The following is a 23,746-nucleotide window of genomic DNA, read 5'->3' as shown; positions in this document are numbered from 1 at the left end:
TTTCTTCACAACACACACACACACACACACACACACACACACACACACACACACACACACACACACACACACACACACACACACACACACACACACACACACATGCAGAGAGAGAGAGAGAGAGAGAGAGAGAGAGAGAGAGAGAGAGAGAGAGAGAGAGAGAGAGAGAGAGAGAGACAGAGACAGAGAGAGAGAGAGAGAGAGAGAGAGAGAGATTACATTACATTGCTCATATCAACCAGTGGAGAGATTTATTCCATTTTTAGATACATTTGAAGCACGTGAGGAAGAAAAATATGAAGAAAAAAACTAATTCACGGCTTAATGTTGATGATACAATGAGCTATAACGAGTGAAGATGAACATGAAACAGGCATCAATATATAGAAGAGTGAAGACTGACAGGTATCGAGTGTATAGAAAAATAAGATACTTTCTAAATCAATCTATGAAACGTTTCCTTAACTAACACACATTTGCATCAGCGCTTTCACCTTCAACGTTGCCCATGCTGTCCTCTTTTTTATCAGTAACTAATGCACCACTCATGTCCATTTAAACTATGCACTTTAAGCGATATGTGCAACTGTGCTGGCTGTTCAGAATCCCTGGTTATGTTCTGTCTGCACTGCTAGACGTGGTGACAATAAGCTGTGTGTTGTTGTTCTTCTTACTGGTACCCTTGCTGGCGTGACGGCGTGATGGAAGGCTCGAGAGATGGCCGGATGCTTCTGTAATATTTCTCTCGCGTCTCCTGCAATCATGGAGTCTTATGAAGATGTGGGAACTGCAGATAATACACAATGTTGGTACATCATCACTAGCTGGGTGCCACGACAAATGTCTTCGTGGCGTGGCGTGTGTATATGTGTATGTGTGTGTGTGTGTGTGTGTGTGTGTGTGTGTGTGTGTGTGTGTGTGTGTGTGTGTGTGTGTGTGTGTGTTGGGAAGAGTGCATGCAACGTGTAATAGAGAAAATATATAACCTCGCACCCTCAGAAATTTGTTGTTCTGGTTAATATACTCAGTCAATACAGCCTTCCCTCGCCACCACCATCACCACCACCACCATCACCACCATCACCACCACCAGGAGATGCATGACTATTACCCTGTGATCCCGACAGTTCACTTCTACACACACACGCACACGAGAAGAGTCAGGAAAGTCATGAGCGAGGCATTTTGACAACTCTAACATCTGCACTCCCAGACTAATCCACGCTCATAAAGAATTCAAGAAGGACACAAACAGAGGGAGGAATGGAAGGAACTACATCACGACTTCACCTCATTCTCCAGGGCTTTTATGCGTATTCACACCTCGTTTATCATTCACAAAGGCCCCGCCAAAGGGCCTCACGTGGGACATTCTAACTGCGGATCCTCAGTTACTGTATATGCATATTCGCTCCATCATCATTACCGCGGGATATAAAAAGATGCAAAAAATATATCCAGCGTGTAAAGTCCGGGGTTTTTCTCTTCCATATTCTTCGCTAATTGCATGAAATAAGACTAATTTTAATTGGATATGCAGTTAGGTGTGTATGATGACTGTCGAGGCCTAATTACAATCACACACACACACACACACACACACACACACACACACACACACAGAGAGAGAGAGAGAGAGAGAGAGAGAGAGAGAATTAAAGATTAAACATGTACTGTGGTCTTTTTCGATACATTTTTTACATAGGTAGATTTGTTTTTATCTTTTTTTTCGCTTTTTTTCTAATATACCCCTTCTCCCCCTCGACTGAGTGCCGCCAGCCGCTCCTACATATTGCCACTCTGACCCCAAAACCAATAAACCTCCGTGTTGCCGCCAGTGTCCCCTCAGTCTTGCGTGGAGGCCGAGAGAGGGCTGGACTTCACCTTAAAGAAACTAAACCCACGGGCGAGAGTAACCTGGAAAATGTTAAGAGTACGGAAGGGAAAAAAATATTGGACAGAGTTACGCGTTGGAAGTTTGTGTCTAAATATGAAGTAACAAGAACCGCAAGACTAAGAGAGTTTAGAGTAACGTTATGAAAAGTCAAAAGTACGGAAAAAATATATATATTGTATAGAGTTATGCGTTGCAAGTTCTCTAAATATGAAGTAACAAGAACCGAAAGACTAAGAGAGTATAGGGTAATCTTGTAAAATGTCAAAAGTACGGAAAAGGAGAGTGAAAATGTTAAGCTTAGGTACTGACTGGAGGCTGTGACGAAACTAAGTAGCTAAACCCAGAGAGGAAAGAAACATAGTAAATAGTTGAAGGGTTAGAAAAAGAAGCATTAAAACTCAATGAGAAAGTAAAGAGCGGGAAACTGGTGCAAGTCGTATGTGGTTCTGACTAAACTTGAATAAACTAAAGTAAGAGACGAGCGTAACTTTACAAAACTATGCTAATGAGAAAGAAAAGCATAAGTATTCATTGAAAAGAGAGATAATGAAATGCTGCTGTGAGTTGTAGGAGGTTCTGACTAAACATGAGGAAAATGAACTGATCTACCTAAACTAACCTTAATAAAAAAAAACGAAGAAGTGTCATGAAAAAAGAAGTCATGAAGAAGTCATGAAAAAAATTATTAACGAGGAGAATAAAATGGCACAATTTGTTATAGCTTACTTTAAGTTGATAAGAGACGAAGTGGGTTAACTTGCACTAAGAGGGATTATATCTTTAGATGACTAGACAGGTGGACAAATAAACGCAAGTACTCAAGCAATAGGTATTGAGTGAACCATTGTAGTTTTTTATACCGTGCTTGGAGCCATCTCTAGGATCAACGCTCACTGGCTTAAAGAGACCAGAACCAATGGGAAACGTAGCCACGGGAAAGCTATACTCGTGAACAATGCGGAAGTGTAAAATTTCAAAAAATCCGAAAGGTAACTGGTAAAATGTAGTATTACATCGGGATTGGGTTCGAAGAGTCCTCCCTCACGCTGAACGCAAAGTGGCGTTTGAATAACCATATATAGAGGAAAATAGAACAAACCTAGAATATATAAAGGATACGAATCAACAATTACCTTATTCTTATACCATTCTCATCCCTCGATGTTGCCCACGCTTCCTGAGGGATAAACCTAAGGAAACTTGACACGAATGGAACTTGAAACCTAAGGAGATTATGCGAAATACGAGATAATATGCAGGAAAATTACCGTAAAGTTAAAACCCGCGGGAATCAACCCAGAATGAGGCAGGAAATGAAAGCGCAAATATTATTCTCGAGTCTTGCGTGGCCGCTGACGTGGCTGAAATTAAACTATTTAGTGGAATTAGACTCATATTACCTTAACTGAAGGATGAAATTAACTACATGAAAGAAAAGACCGAAGAAAAGTGAGGGAATGAAATACTTACTCACCTTCCTCGTATTTTTTTACTAAACGGAGAGTAAGAAAAAGATCAACTAAGAAATTAACTACAAGAAAAAGATCATAAAAGTGAAGAAATGTGAGGGAATAACGCACATCTTCATATCATCTTTCGTGAATGGAGAGTTAGAAAAAAATAATTGAAATTGCCACAAGGGAAATATAGGTGCGAGTTAATAAAAGTGAGGGAATTAAGGACATGACACTCTTCCTTCTCTGTTCACATAAAGTAAGATTGATTTAACAAAAGTCGAACTGAAAAGAAAAATAAATTAACAGACCAAAATACACACCAATAACCCCACAGACCTAGATACACACCAGTAAACCCCACAGACCAAAATACACACCAGTAAACCCACAGACCAAAATACACACCAATAAACTCACAGACCAAAATACATACTAAAAAAAAAACCAAGTAAATCCAAACTGGTGCACCTGACAAGACTTTCTGATGGTGAGATTAATGCGGGATGAAACGTGAGTTGAAATAAATCCGCTATATTTTTGTTTGAATCCTGATAAAAGAAAAGAAAAAATCAAAACAAAATCCATGAAGAAATGAAAAAGTGGCATAGGTTATGATAGGTACAATATTATGTTTTCGATCTGATCTTTGTGACTTGATGTGTTAATGAGAGATGGAAATAAAATAAAATACACTAAAATATATGAAATAGGATTGCAATGATATATAATAAATCATAATGAATATAATGATGATGTATTTGTTGTGACCTCTTTATGATAAGATTAATGAGGGATGAAAAATGAATTAGAATAAACCCAGTGCCAATAAATGAGGAGACGCGGACGGAATGAAATGAGCAGGCAGACATGTTAATGGCTAACTATAATTAAACGTAATCAGGCCGTCCCCTTTGATGCCGCTCGTTTGAAGGTCGCAGCAGAAGATAAAAACTTATTAATTTGCGCGTTGATTTGAATTGATAATCATGCTAATGAGAAGGATTGTGATAAAAATACAAGGGAAACACACACGTGACCACCGTGTTACTTCATTTCCATGTGTACGTAATCCAAACTAAAAGTGCAATGCTCCCTCTACTTAAAAAAAAAAAAAAAATGTATTTATAAGTTAATTTGAATTCACAATTAGATTAATGAATATGAATACTATAAAGCAAAAATAAATAAACAAGGATTTTTTTGTGTGTAATTAAGCTAAGTGGACAATTTAAAACTAATTATCTAATTGTTTTAAATTCATAAACTAATGATGAAAATGGTAATATAAATATGTGTGAAATATATAGATACTGACTTTATATATATATATATATATATATATATATATATATATATATATATATATATATATATATATATATATATATATATATATATATATATATATATATATATATATATATATATATATATATATATATATATATATATATATATATATATATATATATATATATATATATATATATATATATATATATATATATATATATATATATATATATATATATATATATATATATATATATATATATATATATATATATATATATATATATATATATATATATATATATATATATATATATATATATATATATATATATATATATATATATATATATATATATATATATATATATATATATATATATATATATATATATATATATATATATATATATATATATATATATATATATATATATATATATATATATATATATATATATATATATATATATATATATATATATATATATATATATATATATATATATATATATATATATATATATATATATATATATATATATATATATATATATATATATATATATATATATATATATATATATATATATATATATATATATATATATATATATATATATATATATATATATATATATATATATATATATATATATATATATATATATATATATATATATATATATATATATATATATATATATATATATATATATATATATATATATATATATATATATATATATATATATATATATATATATATATATATATATATATATATATATATATATATATATATATATATATATATATATATATATATATATATATATATATATATATATATATATATATATATATATAACACAGACACACGACATATAGAATAAGAAAAAAAATATTGGAATACTGAGATAATCATCTAAGTTGGTTGTAAGTGACAAGCAACTAATAAATACAATAAGAAAGTTTTCAAGATGACTTAAATTAATAATAATATCAATTAATAGAATAGAAAACATAAATAAAATAGTAAAATTTATACCGCATCATTTCAACGGTACGCAAAATAAATGAAAAGTACAGCAATAATTCTTGAAAATATACAAAAAAAAAAAAAAATAGCACAATAAAACACAGAAATAAAAACAAAACCCCTGAAATTACTCTCGCCAGAAGGATATTGTTTGGACCACGCGTACTTTAATATTTTTGCAATTTCCCTGCGGTTTCGTTTTCCCAGTAAGAGAAATATTTGGCTACGACAGAAATACATATTCAAAACTTCAATTCCAGTTTGTCCGGCGAGGATGTTACGGCTTTGTAGAGAGCGTGCAGAGATGAGCGTTATGTCATTACGAAGAGTGTTGCTGTTCCTCACGTGACTCAGGAGGGAAGCTTAAAATAAGAGCCATTGAAGGAGATGAAGGAATAAAAAGAGCTTAGGAGGTTTCAAGACTTATCCTGCAATTTTTATCCAACTTTCTATTTGTATGAGGACTGGCATCTTAGTGGATCATTTCCTTAATTGCTGTTTTGTTGTCCTTGACTGGTATCGTTGTTGTTGTTGTTGTTGTTATTTTGTTGTTGGTATTATTGTTGTTGTAGTTGTTGTTATTATTGTTGTTGTTATTATTGTTGCTCTTGTTTTCGTTGTTATTGTTGTTGCTGTTGTTGCTGTTGTTGTATATAGGATCAGAAAATAAGGGAAACTACGAGAAATTGTCATATCTATATTTGGTATTATCATTATTGTTTTAATTTTTATTACTATTATTATTATTATTATTATTATTATTATTATTATTATTATTATTATTATTATTATTATTAGTAGTAGTAGTAGTAGTAGTAATAGTAGTGGTAGTGGCAGTAGTAGTAATAGTGATAGTGGTGGTAATGTAGAGGTAGTATTAATAACAGCAGTAGCAAATGGCCTAGTAGTGTTGGTGGTAGTGATAACAAAAGAACTAAAATAAAAATTTACGACGATTAAATGACATGGCACGTATTTTGATGTGACTGAAAACCACAAACAAGAAATACCACCAAAAAAAAAAAAAAGAAAAATGAAAAAAAGTGACAAAAAAAAGTAAACACGTAGTAACAAGAATAAGAAAAGTGCAAAGAGGAGCAGAATAAATAAAAATGATAATAAAAACAAAAGGATCATGTGCTTTTTCCGCCTGTATAATCCTCACCCGTTTTTTTTTTTTTTTTCTTCCTTTCTCTATTATTTTTATGCTCCTGGTCAGATATAAAAAAAAGAAGAAAATACACGTAGGAAAATTATTATTGTAGTCAACCTGCCATTCATCACCGTGATTTGTACAGGTGAGCTAAGTGATAATAATAACACCTGAACTATATTTTCTACACCCATATGCATTTTTTCCCCTTCATAAATCTCTCTCTCTCTCTCTCTCTCTCTCTCTCTCTCTCTCTCTCTCTCTCTCTCTCTCTCTCTCTCTCTCTCTCTGCTCAGTCACTCCCCTCTTTTACTCCCTTCTCTTCCTCTCTCCCTCCCGGTCCCTTGTCACTCTTTCCCTTCTCTCTATCTCTCCCTCCTCGTCTCCCCTTCTGTACTCTCCTTTCCTACTGCCGTCACTCTCCCAGTTCTCTCTTTCTCCCTCTCCCTCCCTGCCGTTCCATGCCTCCCCCTGCTACAAGTTCGTTTCGTTCTCCCCCTTCCCTGCCTCTCTCCACTTCGCAATATTCGTAGAGGTCATGTGAATTATCTTCGTTTCCCTCGTTACTTCACTCACATCAGTCATGCCCAGTTTCGTTTTCTTTTTCCACATCATTTTCTTCTTCGGGGTAAGTATCTGAAGGGGTGACTTGTGTTTCTTAGTGGGTTGTTATTGATTTTGTGGTTGTCGTGGTGTCTTGGTGGTTATGGGGTATAGATTTTGGTGGGGTTTTTTTGCCTTCTTTGTTTTTTTAGAAGGGAAAAAGGTGAAAATCAGATAAAAGTGAGTCTTGGTGGGTTGTTATTGAATTTGTTGTTGTCGTGGTGTCTTGGTGTTTATGGGTATAGATTTTGGTGTTTTTTTTACCTTTTTCTTCGTGTTTTTACAAGGGAGAAAGGTGAAAATCAGAGAAAAGAGAGAAAAGTAACGGAAAGGTGTTTTGAGCAGTATGAGTCATCAGTTTTTCTTTTTTTAGTTCTCTCTCTCTCTCTCTCTCTCTCTCTCTCTCTCTCTCTCTCTCTCTCTCTCTCTCTCTCCGGTACATAATTACCTTACTGCAGTGTCATGTCCGTTCAAAAAAGAAGAAAAAAAAATAAGATCCGGACCTAAACATTTACTGCAACTGACCACACAGTCCACACCGCCTTGCCTACGGAAAAAAAGTTCAGTGTGTGTGTTCTTTTTAGCCAATGACATGTACCCCTTTGACACCAGCGCAGAACATATCGCACTTTACTTCCTCTCTTAGCATAGGTCCTCTGCCACACCTCCCCATCCCCCGCTACAAACCCTAGTAAGTTTGTTTGAGGGGCAGGTTTGATCAGGTTAGGAATGGGGTACATTATGTGAGGCTATGCTAGGATTAAGTTAGGTGAGGCTCTATTTTGTTAGGTTCAAATAGTACGTTCAGTGGTTATTTATAGCATGAGCAAGGATATATTAGGTTTAGTTAAATAAGGTTGTGCTAAGTTAGATTAGGTTAGGTTCTATTCAGCTGGGTTCAAATTTATTGTATTTTCAGTGATTATAAATGGCAGGTCTTGATAGGAATTAGTATAAGTAAAGATATGTTAGGTTAAGCTAGGTAAGGCTGTGGTAGGTTAGAATATGTTAGGTTAGATTAGGTTAGTGTTGTTCAGGTAGCATTAGGATTGGTCTTTTTGGGGATATGTTAGGTTAGATTAGTTCAGCTAGTTAAGTTAAGGAAGGTTAGGTTAGGTTCGGTTTGATTAGGTTAGTGTCGTTCAGATAGCATTAGGATTAGTAATTTTTTGTTTGGTTAGGTTAGATTAAATTAGGTTAGGGCTAGTCACATGGAAGGTACAAATTCCTAAAGGTTAGAATTATAGTAATTTTATTTTTAGTTAAGACAGACGGTCCTGGTGTTTGGTGTTGGTAAGATCCCTCAACGCACTCCAGCATTAGCAAGTCTGACACTGAAATCAAAAGCAGGCAAGCCTTTGAGTATCATGTCCCAGGCGAGCAGAAGGAGGTGGCGGGTAAGTCTATGCAACACAAGTGCCGTAATGAGTCGCGTGTCTGGGATCACCTATCTACACGTAAGAGCAGACCGGAAGAGAGACATACTTGTGTTTATCATCTCCGTTACCTAGGCAGCTAGTAATTAAGGGTTTCTTAGAAGGTCGTCTATCTCAGTAAGTCGACTATAGAGACGCTTATGTGTGCCTCAGTATTTTCTTGGTATAATGTTCTTGGGAGATTATTTGATCAGATATCCTTTTGTGTATTTGGTTTTCTTGACACAATTCTCGTGGAAGACCATCTCATCAGTAGCATTGTTTCTCAGGAGACAATCTACTGTGCTAATTTTGGTTCGGTGTAGTTTTGCAGGTATAAGGTTATTCAACATTCTTAGAAGTTGGCTTTTTATCCGAAAACAATCATTGTGCGTCATGTTTTGAGTTTGTCCTTCTCTTGAACTAATTAAGATTTTGTAATTTTTGTATAGTGTTATTAAGGTTCTATGCAATGTTCTATGATCTTACAAGTTTATTTACTCTTTTGCGAAAAAGTAATCTGGCATAAGGTATTTGAATATGCAAATAATTGTTTAGTTTCCCAAATCTGGAACTAAATCTTTTTGTCTTTATTTTTTCCTTTTATTTCTTTATCTGAGATATACTAAACAACTCTATATACTCTATATAAGAAAAAAAAAAAAATATATATATATATATATATATATATATATATATATATATATATATATATATATATATATATATATATATATATATATATATATATATATATATATATATATGTGTGTGTGTGTGTGTGTGTGTGTGTGTGTGTGTGTGTGTGTGTGTGTGTGTGTAATTTTATTTTTTTTTTATCCTAAATATTGCTGTTTCTTAAAATTCTTTGAGTTATAAGCTTCTCTTTTCAGGAAAACAAAGTCAGCATTGGTTAACAGCTCTGAGAGAAGACAATATTTATTACTAGAGTGATGTTGTGCATTCATTTCCTCTGTGCAAAGTGAACCCCTTAATCTTGAGCCCTAGGATGTATTGACAGTCGCAGAAGTTGAGAGTTGACAGACTCTTAAAACAGAAACTTACGAGTGAAGGGAATGTTGAAACTCAGTGGCATTGAATACTTTGTCACTCATCTACTAACTACAGCTGTAGATCTCTTACAATTATTTGAATTTTGAACACACGGCTATATTGTTTCCCTCAATAGTAAGTATAGTGTTCACTGAAACATAAAACACGTTGGAATTGAATGCAGTCTGCCACTTAACTACTGACTTCAACTATATAATCCTTGCAAGTAAGTAGCGTTAGTACACACAACTATAATATTCTTAGAACCTCATCTTTCAACAACGTCCCATAGGAAATTGTTTAATGTAGCATTTCTTATTACCTTCTTGCCGTAGATTAGATTGAGTGCGTCGAGCGTGTGATGTTAAGAGACTCATGATGTTGTTCCCCTCGAGACATTATTGACAGAGGTGGGGATAGATACATGCCTCTTATTCATGGGGGTGGATATAGGATGGCCTTTGATAGAGATATTGAGTTAGTTGAAAATTAAATTGCACTTTCAAGGTACTCTCTCTCTCTCTCTCTCTCTCTGTCTGGTAATATGGGTCTACACGGAGTAAATTTTAGTTATTAGTGGTGTGTTCTTTTGTTCTTATGGAGCCAAAATGTTATAATTACACACACACACACACACACTCTCTCTCTCTCTCTCTCTCTCTCTCTCTCTCTCTCTCTCTCTCTCTCTCTCTCTCTCTCTCTCTCTCTCTCTCTCTCTCTCTCTCTCTCTCTCTCTCTCTCTCTCTCTCTCTCTCTCTCTCCAGTCATATCACATTCTCACTCACGACAAAAAATAAAACCCGTGTATGTATTGTCGACGTGCCAATCAAGTGAAGGTATACGGAATGTGTGCGTGTTTCCTCTGCAGTAGTGAACACAATTTGCCTTTAGGTGGGAAAGTTAGTAAGCAAGAAAGCTAGTGGAGACCTTCGTGTGTTTGTTAATTAAGGGGAAAAGATAGTAACTAAAGCAGATATACTGAAAAGGAGGGAAGAAAATAGCATTCGTGGGAGTAGAAATGATGAAGTAACAAGCAGAGAGATAACAGGGAACAGATATAGCGAATCAGATTTTTTGAATGGGACAAGATGAAGTGGTGGCGTCTCATCGTGTGGTTGTGGATAGCGTCACTCACTTCCTGGTACTGTAAGGAATTGGAGGCGCTAGTTGTGTGATATTGAGAAGTAGCACGCGAGACTTTACTTCCCTTCTTACTGTGACAGATGATTGCTGATTAGTCCAATACACTTTGTCTTTCTACAGGGCAAAATACGTTTCTTAGTGTATATACAGAAAACAACACCCAGTACTTCCTTACATCTCACTGCCTCCTTGTTTCTCCTCGTCCTTTTCCTCTTCCATTTCCTACAGTACATTGCAACGCCTGTCCTCACCACTAGTACTCCTGCTACTGCTACGCCTCAAGTTACATGCATGATATTGAGACGGGACATGCAAGACGGCGCCTCCCCTTCACCCTGATGATAAAACTGCCCTCACCACTACTTCCTGGTAGCCACTCTTTCTACAGAACCTTGTCTTGTCCTTTCTACTCCCTCGGCTATATGCGTGGTATTAATAAATGCAAGACCTCACTTCCCTTCCCGCTGTCAAGAAATGCCACCTACCAGCAAAACCTTTCGTCCGACACTGCTCCTCCTCCTCCTCCTCCTCCTCCTCCTCCTCTTCCTTTTTCAACGACCGGATGCATCTTATTCTCCTTACATGCATGATATTGAGGCATGGAAGAGTTCATCTGCTTCCTCCTCCTCCTCCTCCTCCTCCTCCTCCTCCTCCTCCTCCTCCTCCTCCTCCTCCTCCTCCCCTCCTCCTCCTCCTCCTACTCCTCCTCCTCCTCCTCCTCCTCCTCTTCTTCTTCCTCCTCGCTGTAAAGAAAGGTCAGCTACCAGTGAACCCTTTCTTTAGACACTGTTTTTCTTCCATTTCCTACGACTCGATGCTTCGTATTCTTGCTACAGGTTAAAATACATGGGCGATATTGAAACGAAGCATACGCCTCCCTTTTTGTTGTGAAAAATGCCTTGTATATACTTCAACATCCTTTCTTCAGCCTTCTCCTCCTCTCACAAAGCGAAGCACCGCCCTTCCTCGCTGCTCTCGAGAGGCAATATGCGTAACTTTGCCGGAACTTAAGTGAGAGAATAGTGTATGTGCTGAAGGGCGATGCTGCTCAAGTTCCTGCCATGAACCTCTCAAGTTTGCTACAAAGACGGTTATTCGTGAGTGCCATATGTAGCACGAGGAAGTTATTAACTCTCTCACTGCGATATGAAACAATTAACACCACGAGGAGTAATATGTGTCTTGTTTACATGTATTTAAAAGAAAGAAAGAAATTATAAAGACTGCGTATTATATTTTCCTGTCAGATTATTGATTGGAAGTGGCTGTAGAAGTAAATATGCGCCAAGTAACAGTGAAAGAGTTGATAAGAGAGGGATTTCGAGGCAAATCTTGGAATGTTAAATTTTCTGAGATGTGAATATGAGCTGGGATTGGCAAACTGTTGGTGTTTTTGAGGGTAAAAAGCTTAATTTTCGGGTCATTCTTGCCGCCACATCCCATTAGAGCACTGTTACAAATCAACACCGCTATTGCAATTTCTTTCCCGTTTGGGTAACTCTGGCAAACAGAAACAAAGGGGTGAAAACTGGTGGTATTTTACTCAGTTTTGTTCTCATTTACGCAGTCATAAAATTGCATAAAGCGGAAACCAACATTGCACGAAACATCAACAAACGCTGCTGTATTATTAAAGCTTTAATTTTTTTTATATTGTTATATTTTAATGTTATTTGAAGTTATTGTCGTTGTGTGTGTAGTTGTTGTTGTTGTTACTGTTTGTCATTTGTATTTTTTTCTCTCTCTCTCTTTCCACTCATGACCGTTTGTTTTATGAAAGCATTCGAAAACAATTAACAACAATCAAAAACCAAAAAAACAACAACAAAAAGAAGAGGAGGACATTGAGTGAACAGACAAACAGACGAAAGAAATGAAAAGAAAAGAAAAAAGTGAACAAAACTGAATAAAGAAAAGATAAAATAACAGACATCTGAGGATACAAGTTGTAAAGAAAACGCGAAAAATGCGGAAGAAAGAAAGGAGAAAAACGTTCGGAGTGATTTTATTTGTAGTTTGATATTTCTCCGTGTTTGCTTAGCCCTTTACACGCTGCTGACAATGCCCACACTCTTGGCTATATTCAGAAACGCCTTGCTCCCTCACCACGACAATTTTCAAGTCCCCATAAACAACTAACTGGGTTTTCAAGAAAGAGAGCTTCTCTTTATGATCAACTCGAAATCTTGCTAATCCATCACCAGAACCATAAAAAATACCCCTAAAAACATGAGTATCTTCAATTAGAGCCCTTGGAAATAGTCGTCGTGAGAGAGTAGAGCATTTCTGTATAGGGTTCATCTGTTGACATCGTTTTCCTTAGTGTGAGCAGTACCAGCGGCTCACGTAGGCACACACAACTCTTTTTTGCTCGCTACTTTTTTTACTGTTATTGCGAATCTTCATCACGTTCGTATTTGCATTTAAGTTTAAAGGTTGCTGCTGCTGCGAGGATTTCTCTTCACAAGTTAACAATGAATAAGAGGAAAGTTTTGTCTGAGTTTACTATTATGCAGGAGTGTGTGGGTAGTGTGTGGGTGTGCTACATTCAGCCGCTATAGCCACTCTCTCCACCCACACTGTCATGCATCTCAATACAGTGAATATACTTGGAAGCTTTATAATACACGTTTTCTCTTCCGTGGAAAAATAGATGCATTCATTTCCTTAATGGGGCAATAGTACTTTATTTCGCTTGGCGTGGGCGCATTTTGAGAGCGTTTTAAACTTTTTTTTTTTCGTGTTCTTTTTCCCTTTTTTTTCCTCTCTTGTTTCTTCACGGTCCTCGTGTTCTTTTTCCCTTTTTTTTTCCTCTCTTGTTTCTTCACGGTCCTCCTCCTCCTCCACCTCCTCCTCCTCCTCCTCCTCCTCCTCTGTCTTGCGTTGATAGCGAACTTTCTTTCCGTCCCTTCTCCACGTTCGGTAATTGAAGGAAAAGTTTGATGATCGCCGATGCTCTCAAGAAAACCACGACGGAATTATTCGATATACAACACATCCTGCGACGCATTTACCGCCAAACTTTACTGCGTGAGAGTTCGTGTTGCTTTGTAATCATATTCTAAAATCTTGCAATGATGAAAAATAGAAAAAAAATATATGACATTAAGTTCATGATTACTGTAACTAAATAACCAAGTATTCTAATAACGTATATATGAAACATTTCCATGTATGTTCTTATACCGATATGTAACACGCTCTTCATAATCTTGTGATGTTAGAAAATAAAATGTTATCGTATTTCTAGGTTCATAATTATAACAACTAAGCCCGTTTTTCCAGACTTAAATGAAGCGCACTCAACTCAGCTCGAGTTAGCTGCTTCCATTTGTTTCTATTCATTCCGTCCTCTTCGTTTTATTCTTGTCACGCTTCAGCACGTCTTTTTCATCGTATTCTCTATTCACACCCTTTCTCCCCGTAACTGGTATCAGCATTGCCTTTTTCACTGGTTCTTCCTCATTTCTTTTCTTCACATGTCCAAAATATCTCAACCTTGCCTCTCTTGCCTTCTCTTTTATGTTATACACTCCACACATGCTTCATATAACTTCACTTTCTCTCTTTTCCAACAGTGAGATGCCAGCTATCCCTCTTACCATCCTCATCTCCGTTTTCTGTAGAACAGTGGTTCCCAACCAGGGGTCCATGGACCCCAAGGGGTCCATGGAAGAATTTCAAGGGGTCCATAGAGATTCTACTTATTTTTAAATTTATTATACTGGAATTAGGAGACATGCGGCTCAGAATAAAATTTATACTACTGTTCACAATCCTTAAAACTGAATGCTTAAATGTTAGAATTGCTCTACATTAGCTAACAGTATCAGCGGTGTCAAACTCACGGTCCATGTGACAAATTTGGCCCTTGGGATGGTCATGGGACAAAAATCTCCCTGCAGACTCTGCAGGGAGATTTTTGTCCCGCTTCTTCTCTCTTCGCCAGGAAGTTGAAATGTTTCTTGATGTACAGAAAAATGTGACCTGTTGGAGATATTGAAATCAGAACACTTTGAGCTCCGCCTTGCTTATCTTGTGGACATATTTGAAATCTTCAACCAGCTGAACTTGAGACTCCAAGGAAAGGATTCAAACTTGCTCAGCCACTGTGACTCAATACATGCATTTTGGCCAAATTGGAGCTGTATAAGAAGAGAGTGAGTGTAGGAAAATTTATGATGTTTCCATCATTGAATGAAGTTCTTGCTGATGGTCAGCTTTCAAGTACCTTGTCCAAGGAAATCATGGACCACTTGTCTCAGCTAGATGATGAATTTCGCCGTTACTTTCCTGACTTGAGCCCTCAGCATGCAGGATTAGCAAAAAATCCTTTCTTATGTCAGGTTGATGATGTGTTAGAAGACGCACAAGAAGAGTTCATTGAGCTTCTCCATGATTCAACAGCCAAGAATGTGTTCCAGTCAAACTCCTTGTCTAGCTTCTGGTGTTCAATGATGGAATCATATCCAAAAATAAGTGATCTGGCAGTTCGAGTTCTTTTGCCTTTTGCTTCAACCTACCTGTGCGAAAGTGGGTTTTCTTCATTACTTGCAATAAAAACAAAATCAAGGAACAAGCTGTCTGTGGAAGATGACTTGAGGTGTGCACTGGCTGCCACTGAGCCAAGGATTCATGAGCTGGTTGCTCAAAACAACCACAAAAGTCCCATTGAGAAATATAAAGTGACATACTTTTTCGCAACCAATGAAAAGTTTCATTCACTGCTGTTTTTGTGATTTTTTGTTGTATTCATACAGTTTTGTGATTCTTTTATTCATACATGTGCTTGCAAGCTCAAAAAAGGGCAAATATTATAAAGATAGTTTTTGCACACAATACCTACAACTATAACAACATTAACATAACATTTTTCCTATGTGTTTTACTTAAATCAAAAAGTGCTGAACGGAATGTTTTCTGATTTCATATAAATAGGCCTACATCTTAATCAGCATAACAATGGAAGGCATTTTACATTAATATATTCATTTCTTGCAGAAAAATCTTTTATTAATTTTCTTGGCTTAACCTATTTCGTTGTAGGGGGTCCACAGGTGAAACAATGACTGGAAAAGGGGGAACGGGACAAATAAGGTTGGGAACCGCTGCTGTAGAATATCCTCCTCCTTCTTCCTCAATGACCATGTCTTTGCATCAACAAAAGTACTGGTCCTATTACCTCTTTGTATATCCTCATTCTCAATTTTAACCCATTCAAAACTGGGACACATTTTTACCATAAGATTTGTTTACCATTAGACCATTTTATTGACATTAGGATGGGTCTATGGAGATCAGAAGATTAAAGGCTACAATCTTCACTATTCTAATCCCTCACATGAGTTTCTGAAGCTATATAGAATCATCAAATAGTAAGCAAAATAAATATGGAAACGCGTCATGGTACTGAAGGTGTTAATGGTATTTTCCTACCTAGAGTGACTTCACTACCTTCTCTCCATTTATAACAAGTTTTTTTCATATGTCTAAGTGCCCTCTCCGTACCTCCATAACCATTACTACCAAATCACTCTATCTCAATAACGCACACGTAACACACACTTCTATATTCCTTTACCTTATATATATGTATATATATATATATATATATATATATATATATATATATATATATATATATATATATATATATATATATATATATATATATCTTTCTGTATTATCTTGAATTATCTTCATACCCTTCATAAAAGATCAGTGACATTTTCTAAGCTGTAATGTACTTAATGGAAAATATGTAAACATCCTTTCCTCTGAACACCAAGAGTCTGACTGAAAAAAATAAATAAATACACATACCATTTCCTTGTCAAATTCATAATCGCTACCATCAAAACCACACACACACACAATATCCCACAACTCAACAACACAAACGTTACACAACTCTCCTCCTCTTTACCTTATCATTACTTAAACAGCATATCAATAAAACATGCATGAACACCACAACCATAAAGCTGAATAAAATATACCTCCTTTTTAGATAGGTACCGTATTTCTCAGCGTTCGCACAGTCAATATGTAAAGTAGATTGTATACAGTTCTGTGTGTGCCTCAGGAAAAAGTGTGTGTACTCGTACCTGTAGAAAGCTGGGGAAGCGTGGCAGGAAGTCAGGAAAGGTTTATTAGTGAGCTGGAGGGGAACAGAGCTGACGGAGACTGTATAGTGTATAGATGGAGTGCATGGGGGAGGCTAGGAATAGTGATCACTCCATTAGAAGAAGGAACGAGGTTAATGGGTGAAGGGACCGCATGTTGAGTGTAATGGGTATACTGATGGGGGCGTGAGAGTGCAGAGGACGTTTCAAAGGAGTGGAAGGCGGGGAGAGGGTGAGCGACTGGTGTTCTGGAGGGAGGGAGAGGGAAACAGAAGGAATGCTGACACACAGAAGTCCAGAAACAGAACAAAATTGGCAACGAGGGAAATAAAAAAGAATTATTCAGGTGTCTTGTGTGGTGGCCTCTTGTCGAACGGAAGTAAGAGGAAACGAGGTGGATGTGGCGTCAGGGGAAGAGGAAGAGAAGGAAGAGAAGGAGGAAGTGACCTGGCCAGGAGGAGGAGGTAAAGGAAAAGAAGGAGAAGGAGAAGAGAAGGACGCGGTTGTGTTCTTGGACGGGGAATAGGAAGAGGAAGTGATAGGACGTAAGGAAAGGAGGAGGAGGAGGAAGCAATTCGAGAGAAGGAGGAGCAGGAGGAACATGAGGAGAAAGAAGAAGAGGAGGAGGAGGAGGAGGAGGTGTAGGTGTAGTTGGGGACAAAACAGTTTCAGTCGTTGGCTTCGTATTCAATCCCGGTTGGAATGACGGAGGAGGAAAAGAGAAGCCGCCGCAGTGGTGTTTTGCTTCCTTCCGCCAGAGAGGGACTGGCTGATATACAGAAGGGAACAGAACACCTTAATTTCCGTCCAATTATTCCAGTGAGTGTGAAGAGCGAGCTGAAATGGAATTGGAAAATGTTGACATCACTGGGAGAGAAAAACAGGGTAAAAAGGCGACACCACATTAAAAATTTGCATGACAGTAAAACAGACACGTCAGTGTCTGTTTTACTGTCGAGTTATCACTCGTGAATTATAAACAAAACAACGTAATAAGAAAAACGAAATAAAAACAATAAGGAAAAAAGACGAAAAAGGAAACTTCATTCATGTAAATATATATTAACACACTTTCGTATCTATAAGCAAAAAGTATTACTTTGGTGAAAAGAAATTAAAACAATTGAAAAGAATTAAGCAAAACGCGAGCAAATAAGTCCAATGAAAAGAAAAGAAAGAAATGCTGAATTGATAATTCTAAAACGCAGAACGGTGGACAGACATTTCACCAAAGAAATTCGAATCTTTCCTTAACTATGAGAACGACTTATATATATATATATATATATATATATATATATATATATATATATATATATATATATATATATATATATATATATATATATATATATATATACAGTAAAAGAAGCAGATGTGATGAAGCGAATAAAAATCGTAGAGTAAATTGGAGGCAATGGATAATGCAAGAAGGGAAGGGAAGGGCTGGCGGGATATCATTTCACCGAGGAAATCACATTTTTTGCCTGACGCAGATCAAGCGGCAGGAATCCGAGAGGCAAAAACATCACCACTTTGCTCTTTACTGCTGCATGATGGAGGCGTGAAGGGCGGCGAGAGGAGACGGCTGACGGGGTGGTGAGCCTGACGCCAGGCTAGGGAAGATTTCAATTTAACAGAAAATGGAGCGAAGTATTGGTGGTGGTGTTACTTTTACCTGCTTTGCCTTTAATCAGTTCCATATGGCGACACAATTGGATGGTTTTCTTAAGATGATCTGTCTGTCCTCAAGCTTTTTTTTTTCTTTCACTTGTTATGATATTGAAAAGATATAATAATGTCCAGCTTTTTCTTTTTATCCTGTTTGTATTTTTCCTCTACATGCACCAGGGAGGATGGCTAAGGACAAAAAAACAGGTGACAACTCAATTTACATTGCCTCTTCCTAAGTCATTTAGCAGAAAGAGGTCCCAAAAGCTTGACTAGTTTGTGTTCTGCAGTGCCAGGAGACTTCTCTTTTATGTTGTTTTGCTGAAGAGCTGTACCATACCCAGCTCCCTTCCCCTGTGTGCTAAATTTTCTCTTAATCCTTAGTCCTCTGGCAGGAATCTTTTTAACCCCTTCAGTTGCATGACGCGTTTCTATGTTCGCTCTGCTTACTATTTGGTGATTTTATACAACTCTAGAAACTTATGTCGGGGGATTAAAATAGTGAAGACTGTGGCCATTAATCTTCTGACCTCCATAGACCCTTCCTAATGTCAATAAAATGGTCTAATCGTACCCAAAACTCAAGGTAAAAATGTGTCCCATTATTGAAATGGTAAATTGTCAGTATCAGCAGTTTAGAGAACCAAAAATTAAAGCAAACCAAAGTGGAAGAGACCGCAGAAAAAAAAAAAAACTTTACTTCTTGCTACGACTATCCCTCTCTCACTCTACTCCCAATATAGAATCCAAAGAGATAAGCGCCATTTTAGCGGAAGAAATCTAATAAAACAATAGCAATGACCCGGTATTCGAAATAGGCAGCCAGAACGACAGGAAGGAGCCAGCGGTCGGTAAGTTTTGCCCGCCACCCGACGTCTTCCCTGGCTTAGGTCCAGTTCAGGGTGACGTGACGCTTACCTTCAACCTTAAACCTCCGCCTTGTCCGTCCCTGGGAAACTGAGAAAGCTTGTGAGATTGTGTCTGGCCAGTGGTGCTTGTGGCTCGTAGTGTTCTGCCTCTAATGGTGCTGAACGTTACGGTATGTGTGGGTTGTAATTATAGACTCACACACACACACACACACACACACACACACACACACACACACACACACACACACACACACACACACACACACACACACACACATACAAACACTTTATTTCCTTTCCCGCACTTTTTTATTTAGTTTTTATATATTTTCTTAGCTTGTATAACTATCTCACAGGCAGTTCAGAAATCAAACCGTTGTCTATTTTCCATCTCTCCATGTTTTGTTATTTTTAGATGTGCTCGGGATGAAAAAAATAATGAATATCTTCTATACCAGCAACACCGTAGGCATTTCTAAGCGTATTTGTCTTAGTTCAGTGGTGCGTTGAGCCTTCCCTGGGATCCAACCCTCTCTGCAACTCTGACGATGAATATTTCCACAGGCAACCCTCGCTCTGCTTCACTCCCAATACCTACCTCACCCGATATTCCTTTCCCACCTTCTCCTTATTCCTCCAGTGAGATATACAAGTGTCAGATCCTTCTCCCTTCTTCCAGGTCCTACACGCACGGTTTGGGCCATCGAGGGAGAGTCCTGCCTCCTTCCATGTGACCTGACCTCCTCACAAGCTGGTGGCCGCGCTCTCCTCGTCCTCTGGTACAAGGAAGGAATCACCAGCACACTATATAGGTTAGTGATTATTTATTTGGAGATACAACTGCTGCTTCTGTTGACATTGCTCTTACTATTACTACTACTACTATTATCACTTCTATTACTTCTACTACTGCTACATTTTTGTGTGTGTAAGTGGGAGACTATCATAGGACAAACAAAGTGGACGTCAAAAAGGCACATAAGGTGTTGGTCCCAAGAGAGGGGTCAAGAAGGATCAACACAAATTGGAGGATGTCCCGAAACCTCCCTACTACTTCTACTACTACTACTACTACTACTACTACTACTACTACTACTACTACTACTACTACTACTACTACTACTACTACTACTACTACTACTACTAACTACACCATGACCACTACCTCGCTACTACTACTACTACTACTACTACTACTACTACTACTACTACTACTACTACTACTACTACTACTACTACTACTACCACACTTCCATTACTACTATTACTACTACTACTACTACTACTACTACTACTACTACTGTTTATTTTTTTTACGAAAGAGTTTGAAGCCAAGGACAGCAAAACACAAGTACATCAAAAATGGCAAAAGAAAACAAAAGAGGAAAACAAAATTAAATAGGAGAATTACCCTTTCAAGTTACCAGCCCTTAAAGAATGCAGTCCAGAATTATTACTGTTGTTACACTGGACTTTCATACTACTAGCTTAGAGACGCTCCCTTGTCGCTACACGAGGACAAAGAGAGCATGAAAAAAAAAAAAGGGCCGAGCGATTCCCCTTTCACTTCATTTTTCTTTTATGGATCATGTAAATTTTAGGCAGGAATTTCCCACCCCACCGTCCTTGTCAGTCTGTAGGATATGCGGGGCTATAGAGACGTGTCCTAAATTCTCCCCGGTCCAGGATAGAAACAACAATAACAGTACTGGCAATGAGAATATGGCAGAATTGTAAGGGAAAGGAGGATCAGAATAATGTCCTAAATCCTCTCCGGTCCAGGATAGAAACAACAATAACAGTACAGGCAATGAGAATAAGGCAGAATTACAAATGAAAGGAAGATTAGACTAGGAGAAAGTTAAGGAGACGAAAATGACGCGAAAGTTTAGTGATGATGATAAAGATAAATACAATGTAAGTGAGTTAATTGACGTGGTATTCTGTCTCGCAAAGTATAAAGAGGAGAGGAAGAACGAGACAAGATGGGACTATTAAAAAGATGAAGAGCATGTGAGAAGAGATTGTTACAATTTATAATTACAGTTTTGACTATAATGACGTCGCCAATAATTACAGTAACGTTACCAAATAAAACAAGAAAGATTAAAAAAAAACGATAATAGAGAACTGAGACGAAGAAAACATGATGAATTGAGTATTGACAACAACAATTACAACATCCTTGACTATATAATGGCGTGACTTGCAATGCTTACCAAATAATAAGAAGAAGAAAAATAAAACAAAAATAGAATATTGAGACGAAGAAAACATGTGAAATAGAGTACTGATGAGAACAACTACAACAAACTGAACAATATAATGGCGTGACTTGCAATGCTTACCAAATAAAAACCAGAAGAGGAAAAATAAAATAAGAGAAATTTCAGACAAAAAAAATAAAAACATGTCAAACAGGGAACTGATGAGAACAACTGCAACAACCCTGACTATGTAAATGGCGTGACCTGCAATGCTTAAGTAAAAACAAGAACAGGAAAAATATAACAATAACAGCAAATTGAGTCGCGGAAAACATGTGGAATAGAGTACTAATGAGAGCAACAACAACAACTCTAACTATAATGACTTGACTTGCAATGCTTCACGTCAAGGCCGAAGGCGAGGCTTTGAAGTGAAGCTGCAACGGTTACCAGCGGCGGGAGTCACGGCCGCTGGAACATTGACTCCCTTGTGGCTGCGGCAGGAAAGAGACAAGGCAGAGAGAGAGAGAGAGAGAGAGAGAGAGAGAGAGAGAGAGAGAGAGAGAGAGAGAGAGAGAGAGAGAGAGAGAGAGAGAAGAAAGGAGAGCAGGGAAGACAAGAGAACAGAACAGAACTGAACTGAACAGAACAGAGAAGAGAAGAGAAGAGAAAAGAGAAGAGAAGAGGAAATAGAAGAGAGAAGAGAAGAGAAGAAAGAAGAAGAGAGAAGAAAAGAAAAGAGGACAGGAGAGAGAGAGAGAGAGAGAGAGAGAGAGAGAGAGAGAGAGAGAGAGGAGAGAGAGAGAAACAGAAGAAGAGAAGAGGGGGAAAGGGAGAGCATGTGTGTGGGTGTGTGCAGTCCAAACCTCTCTCCCCAGCTCTCTCTCTCTATGATGCTGCTCGATACACTAATTGCTCCTGAGTATAAACGAAGCAACTGGACCCAAAAGAACCATATCCATTTGTTACCACCAGCTTGCAGTTCACATCCTTCCCTGCGCACGTAACTGGAGACGCGGGAGATAGAATTGTGCCTTGTGTTGTCCATAAAACGCGTACCCTTTTGTCACCAGCCTGCAGTCCACATATATCCCTCCACATGCACATACGTAGAAGCACAAGCGTTCCTTCTACATATAAGACACACTGGCTAACTAAAGTCTAAATATATCCCACTGAAAATACCAGTTGAAAAGGATCACTCATAATTGGAGAGTAAGGACAGCGCTGAACTTTGCGTTATATACAGACAAGTAAACGTCAAAGAGTGTATGACCTTCCCGTCCTTGATCATAATAGTAGTGGTTCGTTTCCTAATTGGCATTTTGGGAGTATAGGAGTTTTGTGCTTAGCCGGAAGAAGCTTATCAGCAGGATTACGTGTAACAACCAGAGGAGTATTAGGGCAGAGGATGTCATCAGAGAGAGAGAGAGAGAGAGAGAGAGAGAGAGAGAGAGAGAGAGAGAAAAAGAAAGAAAGAAAGAAAGAAAGAAAGAAAATAAAAAAGATAAATAGATAGATAGATAGATAGATAGATAGAGAGAGAGAGAGAGAGAGAGAGAGAGAGAGAGAGAGAGAGAGAGAGAGAGAGAGAGAATCAAAAAAACAGAGACAGAGACAGAGAGAAAGAAAAGACAGTGAATGAAAAGGGATGGATGCAAAATCAGATCGCAAAGGGATCATCAGAAAACAAAACAAGCAAAACACGTAAAATGAATGAAGACTTAATATGAATTTACCTACAGAAAGAGAGAGAGAGAGAGAGAGAGAGAGAGAGAGAGAGAGAGGGAGAGAGGGAGAGGGACGTACTAGTGA

At 37.4% G+C, this 23,746-nt stretch overlaps 1 protein-coding gene across 1 annotated transcript in view; it reads left to right on the top strand.

Annotated features, from left to right (window-relative positions):
• Positions 1 to 23,746, top strand: part of LOC123506472 (nephrin-like) — a 142,753-nt gene that overhangs the window by 87,932 nt on the left and 31,075 nt on the right. The window contains 1 exon segment of the mRNA XM_045258583.1: positions 20,404 to 20,536. Within this exon segment, the coding sequence (XP_045114518.1) occupies positions 20,404 to 20,536 (133 nt within the window).

This window comes from Portunus trituberculatus, chromosome 20 (genome assembly GCF_017591435.1).
Source record: "Portunus trituberculatus isolate SZX2019 chromosome 20, ASM1759143v1, whole genome shotgun sequence".
NCBI classification, from domain to species: Eukaryota; Metazoa; Arthropoda; class Malacostraca; order Decapoda; family Portunidae; genus Portunus; species Portunus trituberculatus.
Note: the sequence above shows the minus strand (reverse complement) of the source record. Positions and strands in the feature narration are given on the sequence as shown.